The sequence below is a fragment of the Diceros bicornis genome, chromosome 30, assembly GCF_020826845.1.
Source record: "Diceros bicornis minor isolate mBicDic1 chromosome 30, mDicBic1.mat.cur, whole genome shotgun sequence".
NCBI classification, from domain to species: Eukaryota; Metazoa; Chordata; class Mammalia; order Perissodactyla; family Rhinocerotidae; genus Diceros; species Diceros bicornis.
In genome coordinates, this window is record NC_080769.1 from 6,069,202 (window position 1) to 6,093,039 (window position 23,838).

Sequence of the window (23,838 nt, forward strand, 5' to 3'; positions counted from 1 at the left end):
TCTAGAATGTCTTATCAATGGAGAAGGCAAGGAATTAAATCTGCATTACAACTTTACCCTTGTTTACTGTGCTTTTCCTGGTGACCTCCCATAACTAACTCCATCTTAACAACAGGACATTAAAGCTATTTTTCAGGGGAGATGAGCCAGCCAGGAGCATGTGCAGAAGAGAAAGTTTTGATCTACCAATCAAAACTCATCCTGCCAGGGCCTCTGCATACCAGCTGGCCCTCCATGCTCTCTTTAACCTCACCCCTTAACTTTGTATCCTGGGAGACAGAGTTGAGAGCCTGTCCTTCTGTCTCCTTGCCAATCAGTTATACAATAAATTGTTTCTTCCTTCAAAGACTGGTGTGTCACGGTATCACCTTCTGTGCACATTGGGCGGTGAGCACTTGCTTTGTAACAGTAATAATTAATTGACTTTTTTTCCTAAAAGGAATAGATATTTGGTGTTTTCTAGTTGAACTTATAAAAGTACTTTACAATTTTCTACAGAAAGGCTGGGTTTAAGTGATTTTGTTAGATTATTCAAACACTGGGCTTGTGTCATTTTAAAATGACAATCATGGGGGCCGGTCCCCTGGTGTAGCAGTTAAGTATGCGCGCTCCGCTGCTGGCAGCCCGGTTCACATCCGGGGCGCGCACAAACGCACCGCTTGTCAGGCCGTGCTGTGGTGGCGTCCCATATAAAGTGGAGGAAGATGGGCACAGATGTTAGCTCAGGGCCAGTCTTCCTCAGCAAAAAGAGGAGGATTGGCATGGATGTTAGCTCAGGGCTGAGCTTGCTCACAGAAAAAAAAAAATAATAGTCATGTTCCAAAGCATCTCCAGTGGGGAGTAGAGGCCTGCAGTCAAAGACCCAAGCTAATGCCCCCTTGAGCCTGCAAAGGGAATGACTTAAAGGCCTAATTGGTTGTTTCTGGGGAGGCGCCCCCTGCAGGTGTCCTCCTGCTCACACCCACCGTGGAAGGAGCCTTTATACTGAGAGGAGCTGCAGAGCCCTGGAAAGCTGGGGGTGCATGTGCACTTGGGGGTCAGGGAGTCATGCCGTTTCTGAGGTTGTGGTCATGCTTCCTTAGGCCTGGACATTTTAAACATTGAGTTTTGCATCCACACTGTAGGTACACTGAGTGTAATTTCTGCATGTTGAGAAACCCTGTGAAGATCAGATGTTCTGTCCTGTGGACAGAGGGTTTATGAACTTGGGTGTTCATTTGGGTCAGAACCTTAAACTGAATCAGGCTGAGAGTCTCCTCACTTGTGAGAATGGAAGCCTGGGGGAGGCAGTGCTTCCATGCTCACGGGAGAGGGGAGGGTGTGTGGAGCCCCCAGAGTTCATTCCTGTGGCTGCTCAGGTGTCTCTACCCTCCTTCACCAGGGACTGACCCACTCTAGGGGTTACATCTCAACCAGGAGTGTTTACACCATAAATTTGGGAATATAGTCAACTTTCTGAGCGTGGGTTTTCCTTCTGAATTATAGGCAAGAAGACTGCTTCTACGAGCTGATTTGAGTATTTGTATTTCTGTCCTTGGATTTCTTTATCAGCAGCCCTTTGAATCAAGTTTCCATGAGCACGTGGGGTTTCATAATGTAAATTGACTGAGAGATATCATGTGAGGAAGGCAGGAAAATTCTGGAACAAAATAGAATTTTTTGTTTCATTTAGCCAAGAGAACCTCAAGATGTGAGATGGGTGTACTTAAGTTCTCAAGTGCATTTTCCAACTTTAGGTGAGTTTTTGTGTGTCTGTGTCCCAAGAGAACCTTGACACATAAAAGGCTATACCTTTCCTAGGGCAAATAAATGTATTCCTGTCTTAAGGATGTGAGGAAAAAGCACATGAATTTCTATTTTCACTGATATAAGGAAACAGGTCATAGCTTATGTAAATCTTTGGAATTCCTAGTTTATTGCAGGATATAATTGCAAACCCCTAATGTTTTATAATTTGCTACTCTATCCTGAAAATATCCCCAGTGTGAAATAAAGTGGAGGGACAAACTGTAATGCCCCTTGTCCTTTTTGTTAGAGGAGGCTTTGTAATTTGTTTTATTGTCTGGGGTTTTATATCCATTATTGTTTAAATTTATTTATTTATTTTTTTCTCCCAAAGCCCCAGTAGACAGTTGTATGACATAGCTGCACATCCTTCTAGTTGCTGTATGTGGGATGCGGCCTCAGCATGGCCGGAGAATCGGTGCGTCGGTGCGCGCCCAGGATCTGAACCTGGGCTGCCAGCAGCGGAGCGCGCGCTCTTAACCGCTAAGCCACGGGGCCGGCCCTCCATTATTGTTTCAAGGATTAAATCTTAGAGTGATTTCCTATGTAAAAACATTAAAATTAAATTAATTTTAAACAGCAAAAGTTAATTAGAAATAATGATCAAGCATAAGAAAATATAAGGTATATTATACCTTATTTTAAATAAATCTTTATTTTATTTTATTATTATTATTATTTATTTTTTCCCCCCAAAGCCCCAGTAGATAGCTGTATGTCATAGTTGCACATCCTTCTAGTTGCTGTATGTGGGACGCGGCCTCAGCATGGCCGGAGAAGTGGTGCGTAGGTGCGCGCCCAGGATCTGAACCCCGGGCCACCAGCAGCAGAGCGCGCACGCTTAACCGCTAAGCCACGGGGCCGGCCCTAAATCCTTATTTTAAATAAAGATTGCATGAGGAGGTTAAAAAATTCCTGAGAGGAAACTAACTTAGGAAGATTCCCTGCCTGCATGTCCTCCCCCACTCCTCTGCTCTTACTCCAGCCCCCCTCAAATGACCAGTTTTGATCACTGCTTCATCATCCTGTTAGTGTTTCTTTATGTAAAAACAAGCCAGTGTGAATGCCTATTTTTCTCACCCATGTTTGTTCTTGTAATGAGTAGCCAGGGTCCACATATTTGGTGTTTGGCTTCTGAAAACTTAAGCCTCACCCCTCTCTTTCCCCTAGGCCTTCTTATCTGGACGGGCTGATGAGAAAGCCTGGAGGCTCCTGCACTGTGAGCTGCTGCTTGCTGGGCAGCTCCTCCTGTGAGCTGTGCTGCCCTGTGTGCATTGTTGCCAACACCAAAAATGGGTTCTGTATACAGAGGACTCTGAGTTGACAGTTTTGATAATTCCTTGTCCTTTGAAAGCAGGAGTATGAGAATGGGGCCATCTTGATTGCAGTCCCAGATCATATGTCTCGGGTGGAATCTATCTGTGTGTTTAGAATGAAGGTGAGACTGAAGCTGGGGTCACCTTGACATTAGGGGATGTCTGGGGTTATGAAGATGACTATACTCTGTGAATGACATAAACATATTAGATGGTCACTTCTTAAAGAGCAATTATTTCAGAGAGAAAGAGAAGAGACGGGAAAATGCAGCCAGTAGGTGTAGAAATTCCAGAGGGCTCTCCAGGACCCCTAAGTAACTCTGCTGTTGCTGCTACCGTTGCACCTGTTGCCACAGATCCTGACCCTCTGTGTTATAATAGACAACATCCGCAGACTGCATTTGGCACGGCGAAGAGATTAGTTGAAAACCAACTTTAGCCCAGGTTCCTTAAACTCTATAAAGCAACCTGTCATCCTGGAGGAGGCCTCTAACCCTGATGGCAGTGATTTGAGGCTCTCTGGTTGAAGGCCTTAAGTTGTCCGTAGGCTTCTGATGCAAGAACCTGTGCTAGTCCCCACACTAGATGTCATTAGAGCTGCTATTATCACCAGGTACAGAGATCTCTTGAAAATAGGGGCTCTCACAAGCACTGAGCATGTGACCCTTTATCAAGGCACATATTATGCCTTAGGACTTGGATACAGCTCCCTGGCAGCTCAGCCCAGCTACGGACACCGACTTGTGATATCACGGAGCCGAACCCTGGCCCTGTACCTTATGCCACCTGCAGGAGGGTCATGGCTTTTCTTTCTTCAATTTGTTGAAAGATGCTAGGGTGATGGAGGAGGTCACCTTTCTCCCAGACACCTTGGTTCCCTGGGTAGTTCCTCAGGATTAACTGAAATGCACAGCACTGGGGAGTGCATAGACTTTAAGGACGGCAATACACATTCATACATGATGGAGCTCAGTGGAGAGTTGCTGCTCTTCATCCTTTTATTGGGACACCCCTGCTGAACCAAACCCAAGGGTCAGCAGAGCTATGCAAATATCAGGCAGTCACTTTACTGCTGGCCAAAAATTGACGTTATCTGCATATGTTCACAGACTCTTTGATGATTGTCTAAGAGATGTCCCTTTGTGGTAAAAGAACCCTGGGAATCTCTTGACTCAGAAATAATCAAAATAGGAATCAATGTAACACTGTGTGTACTTGTGTATACTAGGTCTACAATACAGGGACTCACCAGGGCACTCGTTATCCACCTTGGAGTTCTGACACTACTGATAGTAACCGTGGCACCTCTCAGAGTGTACAGTGCCCTGCTCTCCAACAAGGCATTCGGTGGAAGTTTCACGTGCTTTATGGTCTCAGGCTCATAGAGCACCATAGTGGCTTATTGAAATCAGTTGGATGAGAGATGTTCTGTTTCAGTCATCAGGGGTGAATTGTAATGAGTCTGTCTTCATCTTTTTTTTTGAAAGACTTCAGTTTTTCTTAGAGTAGTTTTCGGTTTACAGAAAAATTGATCAGAATTTACATACTTTCCAGATGACCCTTCTCTCTGCCTCCACACAGTTTGCACTATTTTTCACAATTTGTGTTACTGCTGTACATTTTTTTACAATTTCCAAACCCATATTGATGCATCACAGTGCACAGTGTACATTAGCATTGACTCTTTGTGTTGTACAATGTATGAGTTTTTGTAAATGTATAATAACATGGATCCATTATTTCTGTATCGTAGAGTGTGGTTTCACTTCCCTAAAAATCCTCTGTGCTCCACCTATTGATTCATCCCTCCCTCCACCCCCAAGTTCTTCACAACCAAAGATCTTTCTACTGGCTCATGCTTTTGTCTTTTCCAGAATGTCATATATTTGGAATCATACACTATGTAACCTTGTCACATTGGCTTCTTTATTTAGCGATATACTTTTAAAGTTCCTCCATGTGTTTTCATGACTTGATATCTCATTTCCTTTTATCACTGAACAGTATTTCACTGTATGGATACACCATTGATTGTCTGTTCAACACTTGAAGGACATCTTGTTTAAAAATCTGCCTTGCCGGGCCGACCCCGTGGCTTAGCGGTTAAGTGCACGCGTTCCGCTGCTGGCGGCCCGGGTTCGGATCCAGGCGCGCACTGATGCACCGCTTCTCCGGCCATGCTGAGGCCGCGTCCCGCGTACAGCAACTAGAACGATGTGCAGCTGTGACATACAACTATCTACTGGGGCTTTGGGGGGAAAAAAATAAATTAATTAAAAAAAAATTATAAAAATCTGCCTTGCCAATTATGAACAAAATGTACATAAACATTCATGTGTAGGTTTTGTGTGAACATAAGGTTTCAGCTAATTTGGAGAAATACCAAGGAACCTTATTGCTGGATCTTACTCTATGTAGCAACAATGTATTTTGTTGGGAAAGAAACTTTCTGTCTTCCATTGTCAGTGTACCAAATTCCATTTCCACCCGCTACGAATGAGGATTACCTGTAGCTTCACATCTTCACTAGTATTTGGTGTTCTGAGTGTTCTGAGATTTACCCATTTAATAAGTGTTTAGGGCCGGCCCCATGGCTTAGCAGTTAAGTGCGTGTGCTCCGCTACTGGTGGCCCGGGTTCAGATCCCGGGCACGCACTGACCCACCGCTTCTCCGGCCATGGTGCGGCCGCGTCCCACGTACAGCAACTAGAAGGATGTGCAGCTATGACATACAACTATCTACTGGGGCTTTGGGGGCAAAAAAAGGAGGAGGATTAGCAATAGATGTTAGCTCAGAGCCAGTCTTCCTCAGCAAAAAGAGGATTAGCACTGATGTTAGCTCAGGGCTGATCTCCCTCACAAAAAAATAAATAAATAAATGTTTAATGATACCTCGTTGTTTTATTTGCAATTTCCCAATGACATTTGATGTGAAGCATGTTTTCATATTGCTTATTTCCCATCTACAGATGTATATCATCTTCAGTGAGCTGTCTGTTCAGATCTTTTGCCTATTTTCTAATTGGGTTGTTTGTCTTTTGACTGTTGAGTTTTACAAGTTCTTTGGATATTTTTTTTTTAATTTTTTTATTGATTTATTTTTTCCCCCAAAGCCCCAGTAGATAGTTGTATGTCATAGCTGCACATCCTCCAATTGCTCTATGTGGGACGCGGCCTCAGCATGGCCAGAGAAGTGGTGCATCGGTACGCGCCCGGGGTCCGAACCCCGGGCTGCCAGCAGCGGAGTGCGTGCACTTAACCGCTAAGCCACAGGGCCGGTCCTCTTTGGATATTTTTGATACCACTTATTTATCAGATAAGTGTTTTACAAAGATTTTTTCTTACTCTGTAAATTATGGTTTTTTTCTTTTAACAGACTGTCTTTCTCAGAGCAGGATTTTTTCATTTTAATGAAGTAAAATATATATATATATTTTTTGTGGACCTTGCTTTTTGGTTTTGTATCCAAAAATTCATCTGCAAACCCAATGTCATATAGATTTTCTCCTATGTTGTCTTCTAGAATTTTATTCCTTTGGCATTTTTCATTTATATCTGTGATGTGTTTTGAGTTAATTTTTGTGAAAAGTGTAAGGCCTATGTCTACATCTGTTTTGTGTGTGTGTGTGTTTGCATGTGGATATCCATTATTTCCATACTGTTTGTTTAAAAGACTTTCTTTTTCATTTGAATTGTCTTTCCTTCTTTGTCAAAGATCATTTGACTGTATTTGTGTGGGTCTGTAAGGAAAGCAATTGACTCATGTATCCTTCAATCTTGCTGTACTCTCTTATTAATTCCAAGAGTTTTTCTGTTGTGAATTCTTTCAGATATTTCACAGAGACAATTGTGCCATATAAAACAAACGTTATCAATTTAGCTACAGGATTTGTAAAGATGTTCTATCTCAAGAAGTGGAACTTCCCCTCTGTTACTAGTCTGTCATAAATGGATGTTGGATTATATCAAATCCTTTTTTATTTTCATTTCTCCATCCTTTTTTTATATTAGTAATATCTGTCTTCCCTCTTTTCTTTATCTTGACTAGATGTTTATCAATTTTATTAGTCTTATCAAAGAATCCGATTTTTGTTTTAATTTTCTCCCTTTATTTGCCACAATGACATTGATTTCTAGGGGTTTTTTTTTCCATAATTGTATTTATTTATTTATTTTCCCCCCAAAGCCCCAGCAGATAGTTGCATGTCACAGCCGCACATCCCTCTAGCTGCTGCACAGGGGACGTGGCCCCAGCATGGCCGGAGAAGCGGTGCATCGGTGCGTGCCCAGGATCCGAACCCGGGCCGCCAGCAATGGAGCATGCACACTCAACCGCTAAGCCACGGTGCCGGCCCTCTTGTCTAGTTTCTATAATTTCTTTTATTGTGCTTACTTAGGATTTAGTTTACTCTTCCTTTATTGTTTCCTAAGGTAGATGCTTACATTATTGATTATAGATCTTTGCTTTTTCCAGTGTATTTGTTCAATGGCCTATGTTTCCCTCTAGGCACTGCTTTTTCTGTATCCAAGAACTTTTGGTTTCTTGTGTTTTCATTTCATTTAGTTCAAAATAATTTTTCATTACTCTTGAGACTTTTTCATTAATGTTATGTTTTATTTAGAAATGTATTGTTGAATTTCCACATATTTGGGGGTTCTCCATCTATCTTACTATTATTGACCTCTATGTGAATGCCTAGGAGGTATGAGAGCATATTTTGCATCATTTCTGTTCTTTCAAATTTGTTAAGGTGTGCTTTTCTTCCCAGAATGTGGTTTGTCTTGGTGACTGTTCCATGAGAACTTGCGAAGAATGTATATTCTGCTGTTGTTGTATGAAGTATTCCATAAATTACAATGAAATCCAGTTGTTTCAGAGTGCTATTCAGTTCACCTCTGTCCTGCCTCATTTTCTTCCTACTGGAATTTATAATTCATGATAAGAGGGTTTTGAATTCACAACTATTGAACTGAATTCATCTATTTCTACTTGGATTCTGTTGGCTCTTGCCTTATGTATTTTGCCTCTCTGTTGTTACGCACATACACATGAAGGATTGCTATGCTCTTCTGGAGACACCTTTATCAGTATGTAATTTCCTCTCTATCTCTGAATTTTCCTTGTTTTGAAATTTGCATTGTCTATAATTCATATACCTATGCCAGCTTTCTTTTGATCTGTGTTCACATCGGACATTTTTCTCCATCCCTTTATACTTCATCAATCTTTATATTTAAGGTGGGTTTCTTATAGACAGTGTATAACTGTCTTTTATTTATTTATTTTTTTTAAAGATTTTATTTATTTATTTTTTCCCCCCAAAGCCCCAGTAGATAGTTGTGTGTCATAGCTGCACATCCTTCTAGTTGCTGTATGTGGGACGCGGCCTCAGCATGGCCAGAGAAGCAGCGCGTCGGTGCGAGCCCGGGATCCAAACCCGGGTCGCCAGCAGTGGAGCGCGCTCACTTAACCACTAAGCCACGGGGCCGGCCCTAACTGTCTTTTAAAAATCTCATATTACTATATCTTTCAATTGTATTGACACCATTTATGATTATAGAGGTTATTGATGCAGCTGGATTAATATTTGGCATCTTGCTTACTGTTTTTTAATATCTTACTCTTGTTGTTTCTTTTTGTCTTCGATCTTTGTTCCACATTCTCTGGCTGAAATTGAGCATTTTATTTGATTCTTTTTCCCTTCTAGCATATCAATTACACATTTAAAAAAAAACTCTTTTAGTTGTTTCTGTTGAGTTTTCAGTATACATTTATAACTAACACACCTTTTTGGCATGTAACACTATACCACTTCACTGCATGCAAATACTTCATAACACACTATTCCCAATTTCCCATCTCTGTCCCTTGTCACATTGCTGTCATTGATTTCACTTGTCCATAGCTTCTCATTACCAAATATATTGTTGCTAGTATTATTTTAAGCAAAGTGTCATCTGTTATATTAATTATATATATATAAAAGATATTTACCTTTTTTTTTCTATTCTAATCCTCTACCTTTATCATTTACGTTCTTTCTGCTAAATTTTTGAACATTTCATTCAAAGTAGGTGTACTCATAAATTTCCTCAATTTTTGTCTCAGAAAGTCCTTAGTTTTCTTTCCTTTTTGAAGGATAATTTTGCTTGACAGAATTCTAGGAGAGTGGCTTTTCATTTTCAACACTTTAAATATTTCACTCTACTCTGTTCTTGTTGCATGGTTTTTGAAAAGAAGTCCAATTTAATTTGAATATGTGTTTCTTTATACCTAAGGTGTGTTTCTTCTCTGGCATTTTTCAATATATTCTCTGTCTTTGATTTCTCCCTAGTGTGAATATGATATTCTTGGATGTACGCTTTTGTAGCTTATTATGTTTAGTGTTCTCTGAGCTTCCTGGATGTGCAGTTTCCTGGCTGTCATTAACATTAGGATATATTGCTGATTATTACTTCACTTGTTTCTTCTATTATTCTGTTTTTTTTTCCCCTAAGTATTCCCATTTTGTGTATTTTAAACCTTCTGTTAAAGAGAGTTGTCCTAGGCTTCATGCATATTATACTCTGCATTTTTTGTTTTTTAGTCTGATAATGATAATATTTGTTCCATTGTATGGCATTTCTCATTTTCCAACATGCTCTTGACCCTGCTATTACAGAGAAATATGATGAAATGTGATCACAGTAAAAATGTGTAAATAATTTCCATGTGTTCATGATTCTGTTAATGAGGAAGTGTGTACAGAAAAACAGTGATTGATTTTTGATGATTACATCATAAAACACATGTTTGGAGACGACAGATTGCTATGTAACCTTACTATTTGTAATCTTCCTACAAATAGATCCCCAGTGCTATCAGTCTTATGCATCCTACTCTACACATATTTGCGATATTTTAGGATTCACTGGCCATTGAGGATGTGGCTGTGAACTTCACCCTGGAGGAGTGGGCTTTACTGGATCCTTCACAGAAGAAACTCTACAGAGACGTGATGTCGGAAACCTTCAGGAACCTGGCCTCAATAGGTAGGAATGAGACATTACTTCACTTCACCAATTAGAGAACAAGTGTTTCTTGTCCATCACCATGGTTCCAAGATGTAAAATGTGGAAAAGAGAGATGTTGGTAAATAAACTAGAAATGGTGACAATTCATCATGGGCTTAGAATCGACATTTTTTTCTATAGTGTCCAGTACTTTGGAATCAACTTTCTGGGTCTGCATTTCAGGAAAAACATGGGAAGATCATGATACTGAAGATCAGTACAAAAACCAGGGGAGAAGACTAAGGTGAGTCACACTCACAATAGAAAGCATTCTAACATGACAATCCTGGTATGTTGTGATATTTTAAAAAGAAGGAAACAAAACAAAAAACCTTTGGTTCAAAGTTAGTTATTCTTAGAAACTTTTCACCAAATATCTTTCTGAAATGTGGTGTAGACGTTCAGATTTACAAAATAGTTCACTTGGAAACAGTTTTAATAGACCCTATATATAAATATCACTGTTTGGATAATAGCAGTGGTGAAGACATCTTACAGATAATTTAGTATATTCAGTTTCTGAGAATTCAGATAAGGCAGAAAATCTAAACTTTTCCTATAAATTATAGTAAATATAACAAATATAAAATAATTAATAAATCATTTATAATGTGCTTCTCATTTTTTACAGAGGTCATATGGAATTGAGACTTTGTGAAAGTGAAGAGGGTAGTCGATGTGGAGAAAACTTCAGCTTTATTCCAAATTTCAATATGAACAAGAAAACTACCAGAGCAAAACCATGTAAATGCAGTGCATGTGGAAAAGTCTTCATGCACCATTCATCCCTTAATAGACATATTAGATGTCACACTGAACAGAAACCATTTCACTATCAAAAATATGGAGAGAAGCCATATAAATGTAAAGAATGTGGGAAAGCCTTCCCTTTTCCCAGTTTTCTTCGAATACATGAAAGAACTCATACTGGAGAGAAACCTTATGAATGTAAAAAATGCAGTAAAACATTCACTTCTTCCAGGTATCTTCGAATACATGAAAGAATTCATACTGGAGAGAAACCCTATGAATGTAAAAAATGCAGTAAAGCATTTGCTTTTTCCAGTTCTCTTCGAGTACATGAAAGAATTCATACTGGAGAGAAACCCTATGAATGTAAGCAATGTGGGAAAACCTTTACCGCTCACTCGAGTCTTCGATCACACATGATCTTTCACACTGGAGATGGACCTTATAAATGTAAGGAATGTAAGAAAGTATTCATTTCTCCCAGTGCATTTAGAATTCATGAAAGGTGTCACACTGGAGAGAAACCCTATGAATGTAAAAATTGTGATAAATCATTCAGTCATCCCCGTACTCTTCAAATGCATGAAAGACGTCACACTGGAAAGAAACCCTATAAATGTAAGGAATGTGGGAAAGCCTTTATTGCTCTCACAACCTTTCGAGTACACATGATCATTCACACTGGAGATGGACCTTATAAATGTAAGGAATGTGGAAAAGTTTTCATTCATCCCAGTTCATTTCAAATACATGAAAGGAGTCACACTGGTGAGAAACCTTATGAATGTAAAGAATGCGGGAAAGCCTTTAGTTTGCACACTAACTTAAAAAAACACAAAAGAACTCACAAAGGAGGGACATCCTTTGTATGTAAGGAATGTGGTAAGGCTTTTATTTCTTTTTGTCTTTTCCAAATACATGAAAGAAATCACACTAGAGAGAAATTCTATGAATGTAAAAAGTGCAATAAAGCACTCACTTCTTCCACTTCTCTTCGAAGACATGAAAGAAATCACACTAGAGAGAAACCCTATGAATGTAAAAAGTGCAGTAAAGCGTTCTGTTATCCCAGTTCTCTTCAAGTACATGAAAGAACTCATACTGGAGAGAAACCCTATGAATGTAAGGAATGTGGGAAAGCGTTTATAACTCCCTCAAGCCTTCGATCACACATGGTCTTTCACACTGGAGATGGACCTTACAAATGTAAGGCATGTGAGAAAGCATTTATTTCTCCCAGTGCATTTCAAGTACATGAAAGAAGTCACACTGGAGAGAAACCATATGAATGTAAAGAATGCAGTAAAGCATTCAGTTGTACCAGGTCTCTTCGAGTACATGAAAGAATTCATACAGGAGAGAAACCCTATGTATGTAAAAAATGCAGTAAAGCATTCACTTCTTCCAGTTCTCTTCGAGTTCATGAAAGAATTCATACCGGAGAGAAACCCTATGAATGTAAGGAATGTGGGAAAGCCTTTAGAGATCCCTCAAGCCTTCGATCACACATGATGATTCACACTGGAGATAGACCTTATAAATGTAAGGAATGTGAGAGAGCATTCATGTATCCCAGATTACTTCGAAGGCATGAAAGAAGTCATGCAGGAGTGAAACCCTATAAATGTACAGAATGTGGGAAAGCCTTCAGTTCTCATCAGAGTTTCCAAATACATAAAAGAAATCACACTGGAGAGAAAAAGTATGAGTGTGAAAAATGTAGTAAAATATTTAGTTTTCCAAGTTCTCTTCGAAGACATGAAAGAACTCACACTGCAGAGAAACCCTATGAATGTCAAGAAAGTGGAAAAGCTTTTATTTCTCCTGAAAACTTTTGAGGATATGCAAGATGGCACATTAGAGGAAAAACCATCTAGATGTAGGGAACGTGGGAAAGCTTTTTGTCATCCCAGTTCTTTCAGAAGGCATAAAAGGAACCACTTGATAAGAACCTCTTGAACTCAATCAACATGGGAAAGACTTCAAATGCCCTATATCATCTTTTTTTTTTTTTTGTGAGGAAGATCAGCTCTGAGGTAACATCCATGCTAATCCTCCTCTTTTTGCTGAGGAAGACCGGCTCTGAGCTAACATCTATTGCCAATCCGCCTCCTTTTTTTCCCCAAAGCCCCAGTAGATAGTTGTATGTCATAGTTGCACATCCTTCTAGTTGCTGTATGTGGGACACAGCCGCAGCATGGCCGGAGAAGCGGTGCGTCGGTGCGCGCCCGGGATCCAAACCCAGACCACCAGTAGTGGAGCGCGCGCACTTAACTGCTAAGCCATGGGGCCAGCCGCCTATATCATCATTAAATGCAAAACTCCCACCAAAAAGAAATATAAGTGCAAGTCATATGAGAAAACTTGATGGTAATTTACTTGTGTAGGATGTTCTAGAAAACTTGCAACAGGAAAGAGTGGTTATAAATTTGTAAATGTATTGTGTTTACCAAGCCTAAAGTGCAACATTGGGTTGTGGAATCTATTAATTACTTTCAGAAATGAATATTGAGGTCAGATAATTCTGTAAGTTATCATTTATCAATAGTACATAAGATTACTAGGTAGTGCTTTTTCCTTAAATCAGTTAATAATATTTTCTCTTTAATTTTTTATAATGTTTTAATCTGTGTTAAGGGGCCATTGAAAAATGACAGTTCATATTTGTTGGGATTTTCTTACTGCTCTTCTGTTGCAGTTCCTGGATATGTTTAATCTGTTGTACATATTGTTATTTTCTTAGAGAAATCTCCTTTTTTGGGATGGTGGTTATAGGAGCTTGTTTTTATTTTCCATACTGTTAAACAGTTGGAATAAATTTTTATGTGTGGCTAATTTATCAAGGAGTATATTTTCATGTGAATTCTTATTTTCATGTTTGGGCCTCTGTTCTTTGTCCTTCCTTCTGACTGGTATTTGGTGAATAAACTTTGAATTAAGTAGAAACCTGTGATTTCTAGTTAATCACAAAATCTATAAAATCTAGACATATCACCTGTGTATTGTGTTATGTCAAGGAGGGTAATATTAAGAACAAGATCTTTAAGAATGCGTCCCCTTTATGGTTCCATGTTTGAGTTCACCAATAGCCTCACTGGCATGAGATTTGGAAGGCAGAGGCAAACAAGGCATGAGGCAGATTTTCAAGCCACCATATAAGGGAGAGACAGTTACATAGGAGCTTTGAGTAAACCATCTTTCATCCCATTTTCTGGATTATTTGCCCTTACAGTCAAAAGTATCTTGAAAATGACTACAAACAGTTTGATTTTCATTTTCTTAGAGGTGTATTTTCCACTGATGTTCTCACAAGTTTCACATCAAAGATCCATTAGAGTTAGGATTTTTCTGTAAGGCCTCTTGTGTCCACCAGGAAACTAATTCAGACTTTTGTGGTTGGGAGTATTCTCTGATTCTCTTTTTCTCTAGGGGATATCTTTATAAGGTCTAATTTGTATAGGAAACATGTTATGCTGTTAATAGTGCTAGTGAGCATGTTTTCCTGATTCACCATGACATCTACAATGGGGCACAAAAAGAAGGACCTGGGAGTTTGTTTCTCTGCTGTGTTGTGCAGTGACTGCCTTGACCCAGTTTGTTCATGTGAGAACAATCACCTTTCTCATGTCAGGAAGACTGTGTGTGTTTCCTGTTACTTGTAGCTGAATGTATTCCCTCAATATGTTTTCAATAACATTTGATTGTATGTCATTAAAACTCCATGTGTTTCCTTGTGAAATGAACACTTCTGTAGTTGTTTCATTGATATATTTTATCAACTATTTTCTAATCTATCCTATGCTAATAAATATTACTGTGATTTTATTTCCTCAGACTATATTAAAATTAATTTTAATTATGTATTTTCAGATATACTTTGCAATTTTCTTCATTTAATCATTGATACATTATGAGTCAATTTTGTCATGTGCATACAAATTCAGGTATTTTTTTCCTCAGGCAAACTTTAATTTTTATTCTTTTAGAGTTACTGTTTTTGTCATGAAACTAATTTCTAATTTATTCTTAACCCAAAACATAAAAATCATGTTTTTTATCAATGCCCTCTTACCAGTGACCTGCAGGATTGCACCTGTAGTCAAAGAAAGGGGTGTAATGACTTCTAAAAAGAATGACCACAGACCATATTGGACTGTGAGGTATAACAGTAGCCGGGTGCTCAAAAGGACTTCTTACAAGATTTTTGGCAGGTATTAGATGATTTGATTGATATTCAAGGATGAATGTTGTTTTCTGTATTGAATGCTGTGAAGAGGTAAACTTAATTCTATCTTTGTAAGGATTTTGTCTTTGGTAAATATAATCATTCTTTTCTAGAAGGCAAAAACAGTGCAGTGGAGCCAAAGTTATTTTCTAAGAAGTTCCAGTCAGTCATTTTAGTAAGAAGAAGGGAAACTTAGTCATATCTATGATTTGGAATTTTATCTTTTACTGTTTTTACCTTGCCCTTGCAGTGACTGCAGGCAGCTCCTGGTCCTCTGGGACAGCTTTTGCCTTTCCTACTTATTATCAAAACACTGATGTGTTTCCTACAGTGTATTAGACACTATTGACCATGAGGTACCTCAGTTAAATTATATAAATTCACTTCTTCGGATGCTAAATAATATTTTTAATATCTTCTTTATGACTCTGAGGCCTTTGAGTTTAGGTGAATTGTGAGGCAATACAAACTCAGCAAGGGAGAGAGACAGGGCCACTGTGCCAATCAAGCCTGCCTTTCTCAGAGACTATGCTCTTGATGCTAATGTTTCAACATCCCTCACATGCCATGGTGTACCCAATTTAGCAGAAACAAGGCATGTTAGGATTTGGATATAGTGCTTGAAACAAACAATTTCTTGCAGTCCTAGTGCTTGTGTATTTGTGGGAAAAGAGAGATGATGACAAATAGTAAAGCTTTGTTTATAAGATAGAGACAAGGGCTTTGAAGGAAAGTAAAAAATAATGTTGAGCTAATAGGCAGGCTGAAGTGTGTACGTATCTTTTCTATGAGGGTAGGAGTGAGTAAGGATGTCGTTGTTTAGAGGTAATCATCTAGAGAATAATTCAGGTAAGCTTCAGGGATATTATTTTGAATAATATCCTAAATGAGCATAAAAAGAGAATGGGAAATTTTCAACATCTTTGCATCACAGGAGTGACTGGAGTTCCTTAATTTCAATGATCCACCAAGCTCTGAAGCCCATTTAGCTGTTCACAGGTTTCATTTCCATATGCTTAGACGTCCAGCACATGGTGTGGAAAAGAGAGAAACAGCAGTAACAGCTTCAAGGTTTAAAACAACAAAGGAAATGGAATGTTTTCAATTTTTCTTTAATGTTAATTTATGTCGTGGAGAGGTTTCATTCAAATGGGCACCACAGGAGTGTTCTTTTGGAGTTTTGGTATGTTATTCATCCTTTGATGTTAGTATATCTCTACGTTTGAGAAAACTCACGAATGCACTTTAAATATTTTATATATGTTTGTGTGTGTATTACATATATAATTATTGGAAAATGAATAATATAATTCCCTTCATATGCTAGAAGAATGTTAAGCTGTCTTGAACTTTGATTTTTATGTGTTCAAATTGTCTTTCCACCGCTGTGGGATCCTTCTTAGGAAGAACCGAAGGACTGGGAAGGAAGGACTTAGTCCTCAACAGGACTTTCTTTTTTTTTTTTTTTTTTGTGAGGAAGATCAGCCCTGAGCTAACATCCATGCCAATCTTCCTCTTTTTGCTGAGGAAGACTGGCCTTGGGCTAACATCTGTGCCCATCTTCCTCCACTTTATATGGGATGCTGCCACAGCATGGCTTGACAAGCGGTGCGTCGGTGCACGCCTGGGATCCGAACCCGGGCCACCAGCAGCAGAGCGCACGCACTTAACCGCTATGCCACGGGGCCGGCCCCTCAACAGGACTTTCTTGCAACCCTGTCTTAATTGAGAAAACATCCCCTAGGTTTGCACCTGCCCTTGTCTCATACTCATAACAAGGAGTGAAGTGAAAAGGCTCCCAGAATCTGTCTTTGAGTTTAAATGAGGTTGTGTGGACAGATCTTTAGAAATACTATGGTTCTAAAACGTAATATTGGATCCCAAGAGGGGTCTTCCTGGGGACATCCTCATTCATGTGCATCAGCATCATTTCTTCTCATTGCCATCCATAGGCCATTTCCAGCTGTTCATTTCCCAAATCAAGCCTACCCTGTGCCTGCTTACTTGGAAACATCTTTAGAAATCCACACATGTACCCTCTGGAAAATTTCTCTGAGGCAACATGAGGAGGCTGTGAGCTGAGGGGGGGACAGAAGCAGTGGTGTCATGGGCACATTCTCTCAGCCACAGCAACCATAACATCCCATATTTATCGGATCTACTTGCTTACTTACTCGTACAACACTTAGAAATTGACTGACTTTGTATTGGGAAACAAAGGGCTCTAGAAATTTTTGAAATAGTTGCCCCTCCGTTAGCATCTCCCTTCACACACCCCTTTACCATAAAGGCTTTAGCAGCCTCCCATTAGGCATACAAGAGTCCCTAAATGTCTCTTGGTGGACATAAATTGCCCAAGGCATTCTCATACTGAAATCATTCTCATCCAGTGCTGCACACAATTAGGGAAGCCACTGCTGGCAATTGACAGAATCTTTTTGTATATAGAGGCCCTCCCAGGGCCTGAGTTGATGGTCTTCCACAGCCAACTTATTTTGCCTTGGGCCATGAATGCAGGACCCCTCATGCTTGCTAATCAGAAGCGTTTTTGTTGAACAGATATGGGTACTTACAGGATAGAGCAAAAATTGGTTCTTGTGGCATATCCTCCTGAGAGGAGGAAGTGTGTTCCCCTCGTCTCTGATTGACATAATCCATGTGGGAGAGTACACTTCCTTTACAGGCACAATGGCCACTTGAGGAGACACCTGGGAGCCCATGAGTAGCCTGCAAGTTCATATACTTTATAGAGAGTGTGCTGCCACCACACCTGATGGAGTCCAGTGCAGAGATGCTGCGTTCTTTTCCTAGATCAAACAGGCCATCTTTGATCAAAGATTGGACCCAAGCATCAGATCAGTTAGTCACACTACAGACAATCATGTTAGCAACAGAAAGTTCCCTGGGTAAGTATTGAACTCATCTGCACATTTTTACAGATCCTAGCTGTCTCATCCCAACACGGACAACAACTCCTTATCTAAGGTTGACCCTATGGCATAAAGTTCAGTGGGAATATCTTGCCTCACAATAACCAAGTACAAACCAGGTCACTCTTTCCTGTGCACATATCAACCCTCAGTCTGCAGAGGCTCATGTCATTGTTCAAGGTGATAAGTTGACTCACATTTCTGAGACACATACTGACACCTCAGACCTGATGGTATTAACCTTGGTCCTTTGATCCCACATAATACAAAACCATTTGGAGGCCTCCAACCTAAGGGTTGAGGCAAAATTCAAGAGACTTCCCTCCTCTGCCATGGCTACTGTACTGACTGATAAAAGCAGCTAATGTGAAGAAACAAGTCACTGGTAATATAATTGAAAGACATACCTTCCAGCCAAGTAAGGAGTCCCTACAGCTGATGGTGAATAGACATTGTAGGGCCACTCACCTTCTCTGTTGGGGCACTTGCTATGCTCAGACCATGGTAGAAACTGGTATAGAAGAATTACTTATGCTATCATACATGACCTCTTGAAACCAAAATGCAAGTTTCTTCAAGATACATTAGAAATTATTGATAATATCAGCTCATTTATCAAAATACAAAACACTGGGCTCTTGAAAAAGATAGTCAGTGGACCTTGTACCTCTCTTAGAACCCTGGGCTATAGTGGCGCAGTGGTTAAGTGCACGCGCTCCGCTTCGGCAGCTGGGGGTTCACAGGTTTGGATCCTGGGCCCGCACTGACGCACCGCTTGTCAAGCCATGCTATGGTGGCGTCCCATATAAAGTGGAGGAAGGTAGGCATGGATGTTAGCCCAAGGCCAGTCTTCCTCAGCAAAAAGAGGAGGATTGGCATCGGATGTTAGCTCAGGGCTGATCTTTCTCACAAAAAACAGAACCCCGGGCTAGGCTGGCCTCATAGGCTGTCCTAATATCTTACTTAGACAAACCTTCCTGTCTTCTAAATCGATCTTCTTGCTCTTTGAGTCATCAGTTAGATTCAGTCCCCAGTCTTTAGGGCCTATTACTTTGTCCTGATCATCAGGCTTAGTGGCATATTAAAGTAGGGCCTTTCTATAGTAGGTATTTGTGTAAGAATGGTCACTCCTAGAGGTCTTTGGATTATTGCAATAGTGTCCCCTGGCCACCACTCCTATAGCCCACTCCTCGGTCTTCCTCCTAACATCACTGTAGTCTGTGTACCTTGTGTGTCAATATTTCATTTTGATTACACTCCCTACAAACCCTTCTAACACATCAAACACAAATGGACTGTTTTCCTACCATTTTGCATGCATATACTCTTTGTCATGGGAGTCACTGCTGCTGACCTGGGCACACATGATGTCATTCAACAAACACATCATTAATGCCAATCTAGAGATGTCTAAAACACTCAAAATATCTTTAGCAGACAGCTAATGTTTGAGATGTTTTCCATGAAGGAAAACTCCCTGGTAGTCATGGTAGCTGATGACTACTTGGGTTTGGACTTTTGTGTGTGTGTGTGAGGAAGATCAGCCCTGAGCTAACATCCATGCCCATCTTCCTCCACTTTATGTGGGACACCGCCACAGCATGGCCTCACAAGCGGTGCATCGGTGTGTGCCCAGGATCCGAATCCAGGCCACCAGCAGCAGAGCGTGCGCACTTAACCGCTACGCCACAGGGCTGGCCCTGGGTTTGGACTTTTTATTAACCAGTCAGGGAGAGTTCTGTTCCCCTAAAAGGGCTGTTCACTGCATGTGGGCTGGCTTCACTAGCAAAGTGCCACCAATAACACAACCAATGAGACAACAAATTAAAATAAACAGTAGCATTATTAAATATTTGACCAGAGTTCTGAAACCATACTGACACACTTTCCTTGATCACTCTGGCGATTTGGAATGATTGGATTCAAAAGTTTTTTTGAGGCTTTGTCATCTTTTTATGTTCCTTGTGTTTTTCACATGGCTTTTAAATTAATATTCAAATCAAACTCATTTAAATGAGATGTGTCCTTAGTCAACAAACAACAGGAGTGAACTTTAATAAAGATATTGACCTCACCTTTGGTATTTGACTCTCAATCAGCTTTAGATACCTGCTCACTCTGCCTGACCCACAATGGTAAACAAGTTAGGGGGGCCGGCCCCGTGGCGTAGCGGTGCGCGCACTCCGCTGCTGGCGGCCCGGGTTTGGATCCTGGGCGTGCACCGACACACTGCTCGTCAGGCCATGCTGTGCCGGCATCTCATATAAAAAAAAAAGTGGAGGAAGATGGGCACGGATGTTAGCTCAGGGCCAGTCTTCCTCAGCAAAAAGAGGAGGATTGGCATGGATGTTAGCTCAGGGCTGATCTCCGCCCCCCCCACACACACACACTAAATAAATTAATGAATTAATTTTTAAAAAATAAACAAGTTAGGAAGGCTCACATGCCCCTTTTCTTTTTGACAGTGAATAGGATGGTGAGACATTTAAAACTTTCTGTCTCTACTTCCACATGCCTTAAAGGGCCAACCCATTGTTCTTTGCATAAGCCACCTCAATCTGCTTATCCCTGCCCTACTCTTCTTAGAAAGGACCTGTGAGTAACAAACATATTTCTATTCACTTGATACATGTGGCAACATCAGTCTTGCCATCTAATTCCATTTTAGGTAAGATGTCAATCCTGCCCCCAAAAGGGCAATGATACGACAGAAGGTAACCCAGTGAATATCTTTTGGCTGATGCACAGGCATTCAGTGTAGGGAATTTTTATAAGATGAAGAAAAGGAACAAATGCAGAGATCCCTGTATGATAATGATTTAGATGCATTGGTCATCATAGAAACTTTGAAAGCACCCACATGGCTCTAGCAATAGAATCAATATGTGAAAATTGTATATACTCACAAGGGAATAATGAAGAGCAACAGATGTGAATGGATGGTTCTGTTCCACTGTGTAAAGAACTCTGAGTGATCATCTCATTTTCACAACAAAAATACTAAACACTCTGAAAAGGAACCCCTCTTCCTAGATCCATCAGGGATTTGAGGTTTCATGGCTGACTATGGCCCCAAAATAAGAGACCCATGAACACAAAGAACTACCATGTACAGGGAGGAGAAACGACTTGAGCCAGCCACTTTCTAGGAACATGTAAACTGTAGTAGATGGATTGCTGAAGACATAGTATGGATTATCTTGAGACTTAAAAACTCTAGTGGGGACCCATCTTAGGGGACACCCCAAGATTCACGAACATTTCCTTCAGCAGCCCAACCTGGTCCTCATAGTAAAGATCAGAAAAAATTCCCTCCTAGTTCATGCAGGAAATGGGGGAAAACATTTTGATAGACACAAAAAGTATTTTGTTGTCTGTAATATAGACCACCCCTCAAATGAAGTTAACGTGCCAAAGTCTTATCTGATTGGGCAAACTGCAAATAGACACCTGCAGTCACTTCAGGTTCCTCTCTGACTAAAGTAGAGGAAATATAAGTGCTAAGAATCTGTTGTGAAGTTCATAGTCCAGGGATTCTTTACCACCAAAACATTGCAGTTTTCATCATAACAGAAGGACATTTTCCCTTTCAAATACCTGACACTGTATCACCAGGGTCCCAGGATAAAAACAGTGTATTAAAACACACCTGCAAGACACAGACTCTGCTTAAGAATGAGTGTCTAGAGAAACCCAAACTCACCAGGGAAATAAGTACAAGGTCACTACAGACTATGAAGCCCCTGACGCCTCCAGCTGCAGCAAACATTAAACATAGTTTGATACTCATTCAAGAAATAATAACACCTCACTCTAGAGGCCTATTTCTCTCAAATCTTGTGAAAATTCACAAATATGTGGAAATTAAGTAGCAGACCCTTGGACAAACCATTGAGTCAAAGACAAAATCAAAAGGGAATTTAGTATATGTGCTGCTGAAGCAAGGAAAAGGAAATTTAAAAGTAATCTCGAGACAAATATGAAAAGGCAACTTAAGAAAACTTGTAGGATGCAGCATAAGGAGTAGTAAAAGAGAAATTTGTAATGAAAAACACTTTTACTGGGCCGGCCCGTGGCTTAGCGGTTAAGTGCACGCGCTCTGCTGCCGGCGGCCCAGGTTTGGATCCCGGGCGCGCACCGACGCACCGCTTCTCTGGCCATGCTGAGGCGGCGTCCCACATACAGCAACTAGAAGGATGTGCAGCTATGACATACAACTATCTATTGGGGCTTTGGGGGAAAAAATAAATAAATAAAATTATTTAAAAAAAAAAAAAGAAAAAAACACCTTTACTAAGAAAAAAGATATCAAGTTAACCAAAATTTACACCTTAAGAAAGTAGAAAAGAAACAATAAAGTAAACCCGAAGTTAGCTAAAGTTTGGAAAGAATGAATATTAAATCAGAAGTATAAATATTAAATCAGAAGTAGAGAATAGAAAAACAATAGAGTTGATTGTTTGAAAAATAAACAAAATCAACAAACCGTTAGGCAGACTAACAGTGAAGAGCGAAGACTCAAGTGCATAAAATCAGAAATGAAAGAGGACATATTACAACAGATGCCTCAAAAATAAAAAGGATCAAAAGGGAGTATTGTGAACATTTGTATGCAAATAAATTGGATAACTTAGAGGAAATGGATAAATTCCTAGAACCATGCGACCTACCAAGAAAGAATTAAACAGTAGAAAGCATGAAGAGACCAGTACCAAATAACAAATTCAAAGAATTAATACCAATCCCTATTATACTCTCCCAAAAGCTGGAAGTGGAAGACATACTTCCAAGCTCATTTTATGAGCCAGCATCTCCCTGATGTCAAGCCAGACAGAGACACTAGAAGAAAAGAAAAATACAAGCCAATGTCTCTGTGTCAACTTGGCTTGACCATAGTGTCCAGATATTAGTCCAAACATTCTTCTGGATGTTTCTGTGCAGGATTTTTTTTTTCAAGAGATTACCATTTCAATGAATGGAGAGTAAGTTAGCGCGCGCGCGCACACACACACACACACACACACACACACACACCCCCAATGTGGATGTGCCTCATCCAATCAATTCTATTTCTTTCTTTCTTTTTTTTCTTTGTAAGGAAGATCGGCCCTGAGCTAACATCTGCTGATCCGCCTCTTTTTTTGCTGAGGAAGACTCGCCCTGGGCTAACATCCATGCCCATCTTCCTCCACTTTATATGGGACGCCGCCACAGCATGGCCTGACAAGCGGCGCGTCGGTGCGCGCCGGGATCCGAACCAGCGAACCCCAGGCCGCCGCAGCAGAGCGCGCGCACTTAACCGCTTGCAGCACGGGGCCAGCCCCCAATTCTATTTCTTAATAGAACACAGACTGAAATTCCCTGAACAGGAACAGAGTCTATGAGTATTTGCACTTGAACTACAATTCTTTCCCTGGGTTCCTGGCTTGCTCATCTAGACTACAGAATTTTTTCTTAACCAAGTCTTTATAGTCACATGAATCACTTCCTTAAAACAGGAAAAGAAAAAATAATATATAAATATGTAAACATACAGGCACTTACATACACAAAGAATGTTGGTTCTGTTTCCCTGGTGAACCCTACACCATATTTTATTTTTAATCTTTTACAAATTGATGAGTGATTCATTTTAAATGGGAAGCCATTTTGTTTGTGTAGTTCTATAAACAATAATTTTTATGAAGTGTTCAGTACCTTTTGCAAACCATAAAACAGTTTTTCTGTTTTGTTCCCATATAAAATGACAAGTGATTTTAGAGCTTCTTCCAACCTATGT

The 23,838-nt window shown here is 40.1% G+C and overlaps 1 protein-coding gene across 4 annotated transcripts in view; it reads left to right on the top strand.

Annotated features, from left to right (window-relative positions):
• The window catches only part of LOC131394519 (zinc finger protein 709-like), a 54,525-nt gene extending 41,242 nt beyond the window's left edge, over positions 1 to 13,283 (top strand). For 2 of the 4 annotated variants that reach the window (XM_058525878.1, XM_058525880.1), the window contains 3 exons: positions 10,007 to 10,133; positions 10,296 to 10,398; positions 10,786 to 13,283. In XM_058525878.1, the coding sequence (XP_058381861.1) occupies positions 10,007 to 10,133; positions 10,296 to 10,398; positions 10,786 to 12,742 (2,187 nt within the window). In that variant the 3' untranslated portion in view covers positions 12,743 to 13,283. Of the gene's footprint in view, positions 1 to 7,287; positions 7,380 to 10,006; positions 10,134 to 10,295; positions 10,399 to 10,785 lie in introns of all 4 variants that reach the window. The other 2 variants (XM_058525877.1, XM_058525879.1) reach the window with 2 other exon arrangements.
• The last annotated feature ends 10,555 nt before the right edge of the window (positions 13,284 to 23,838 follow it).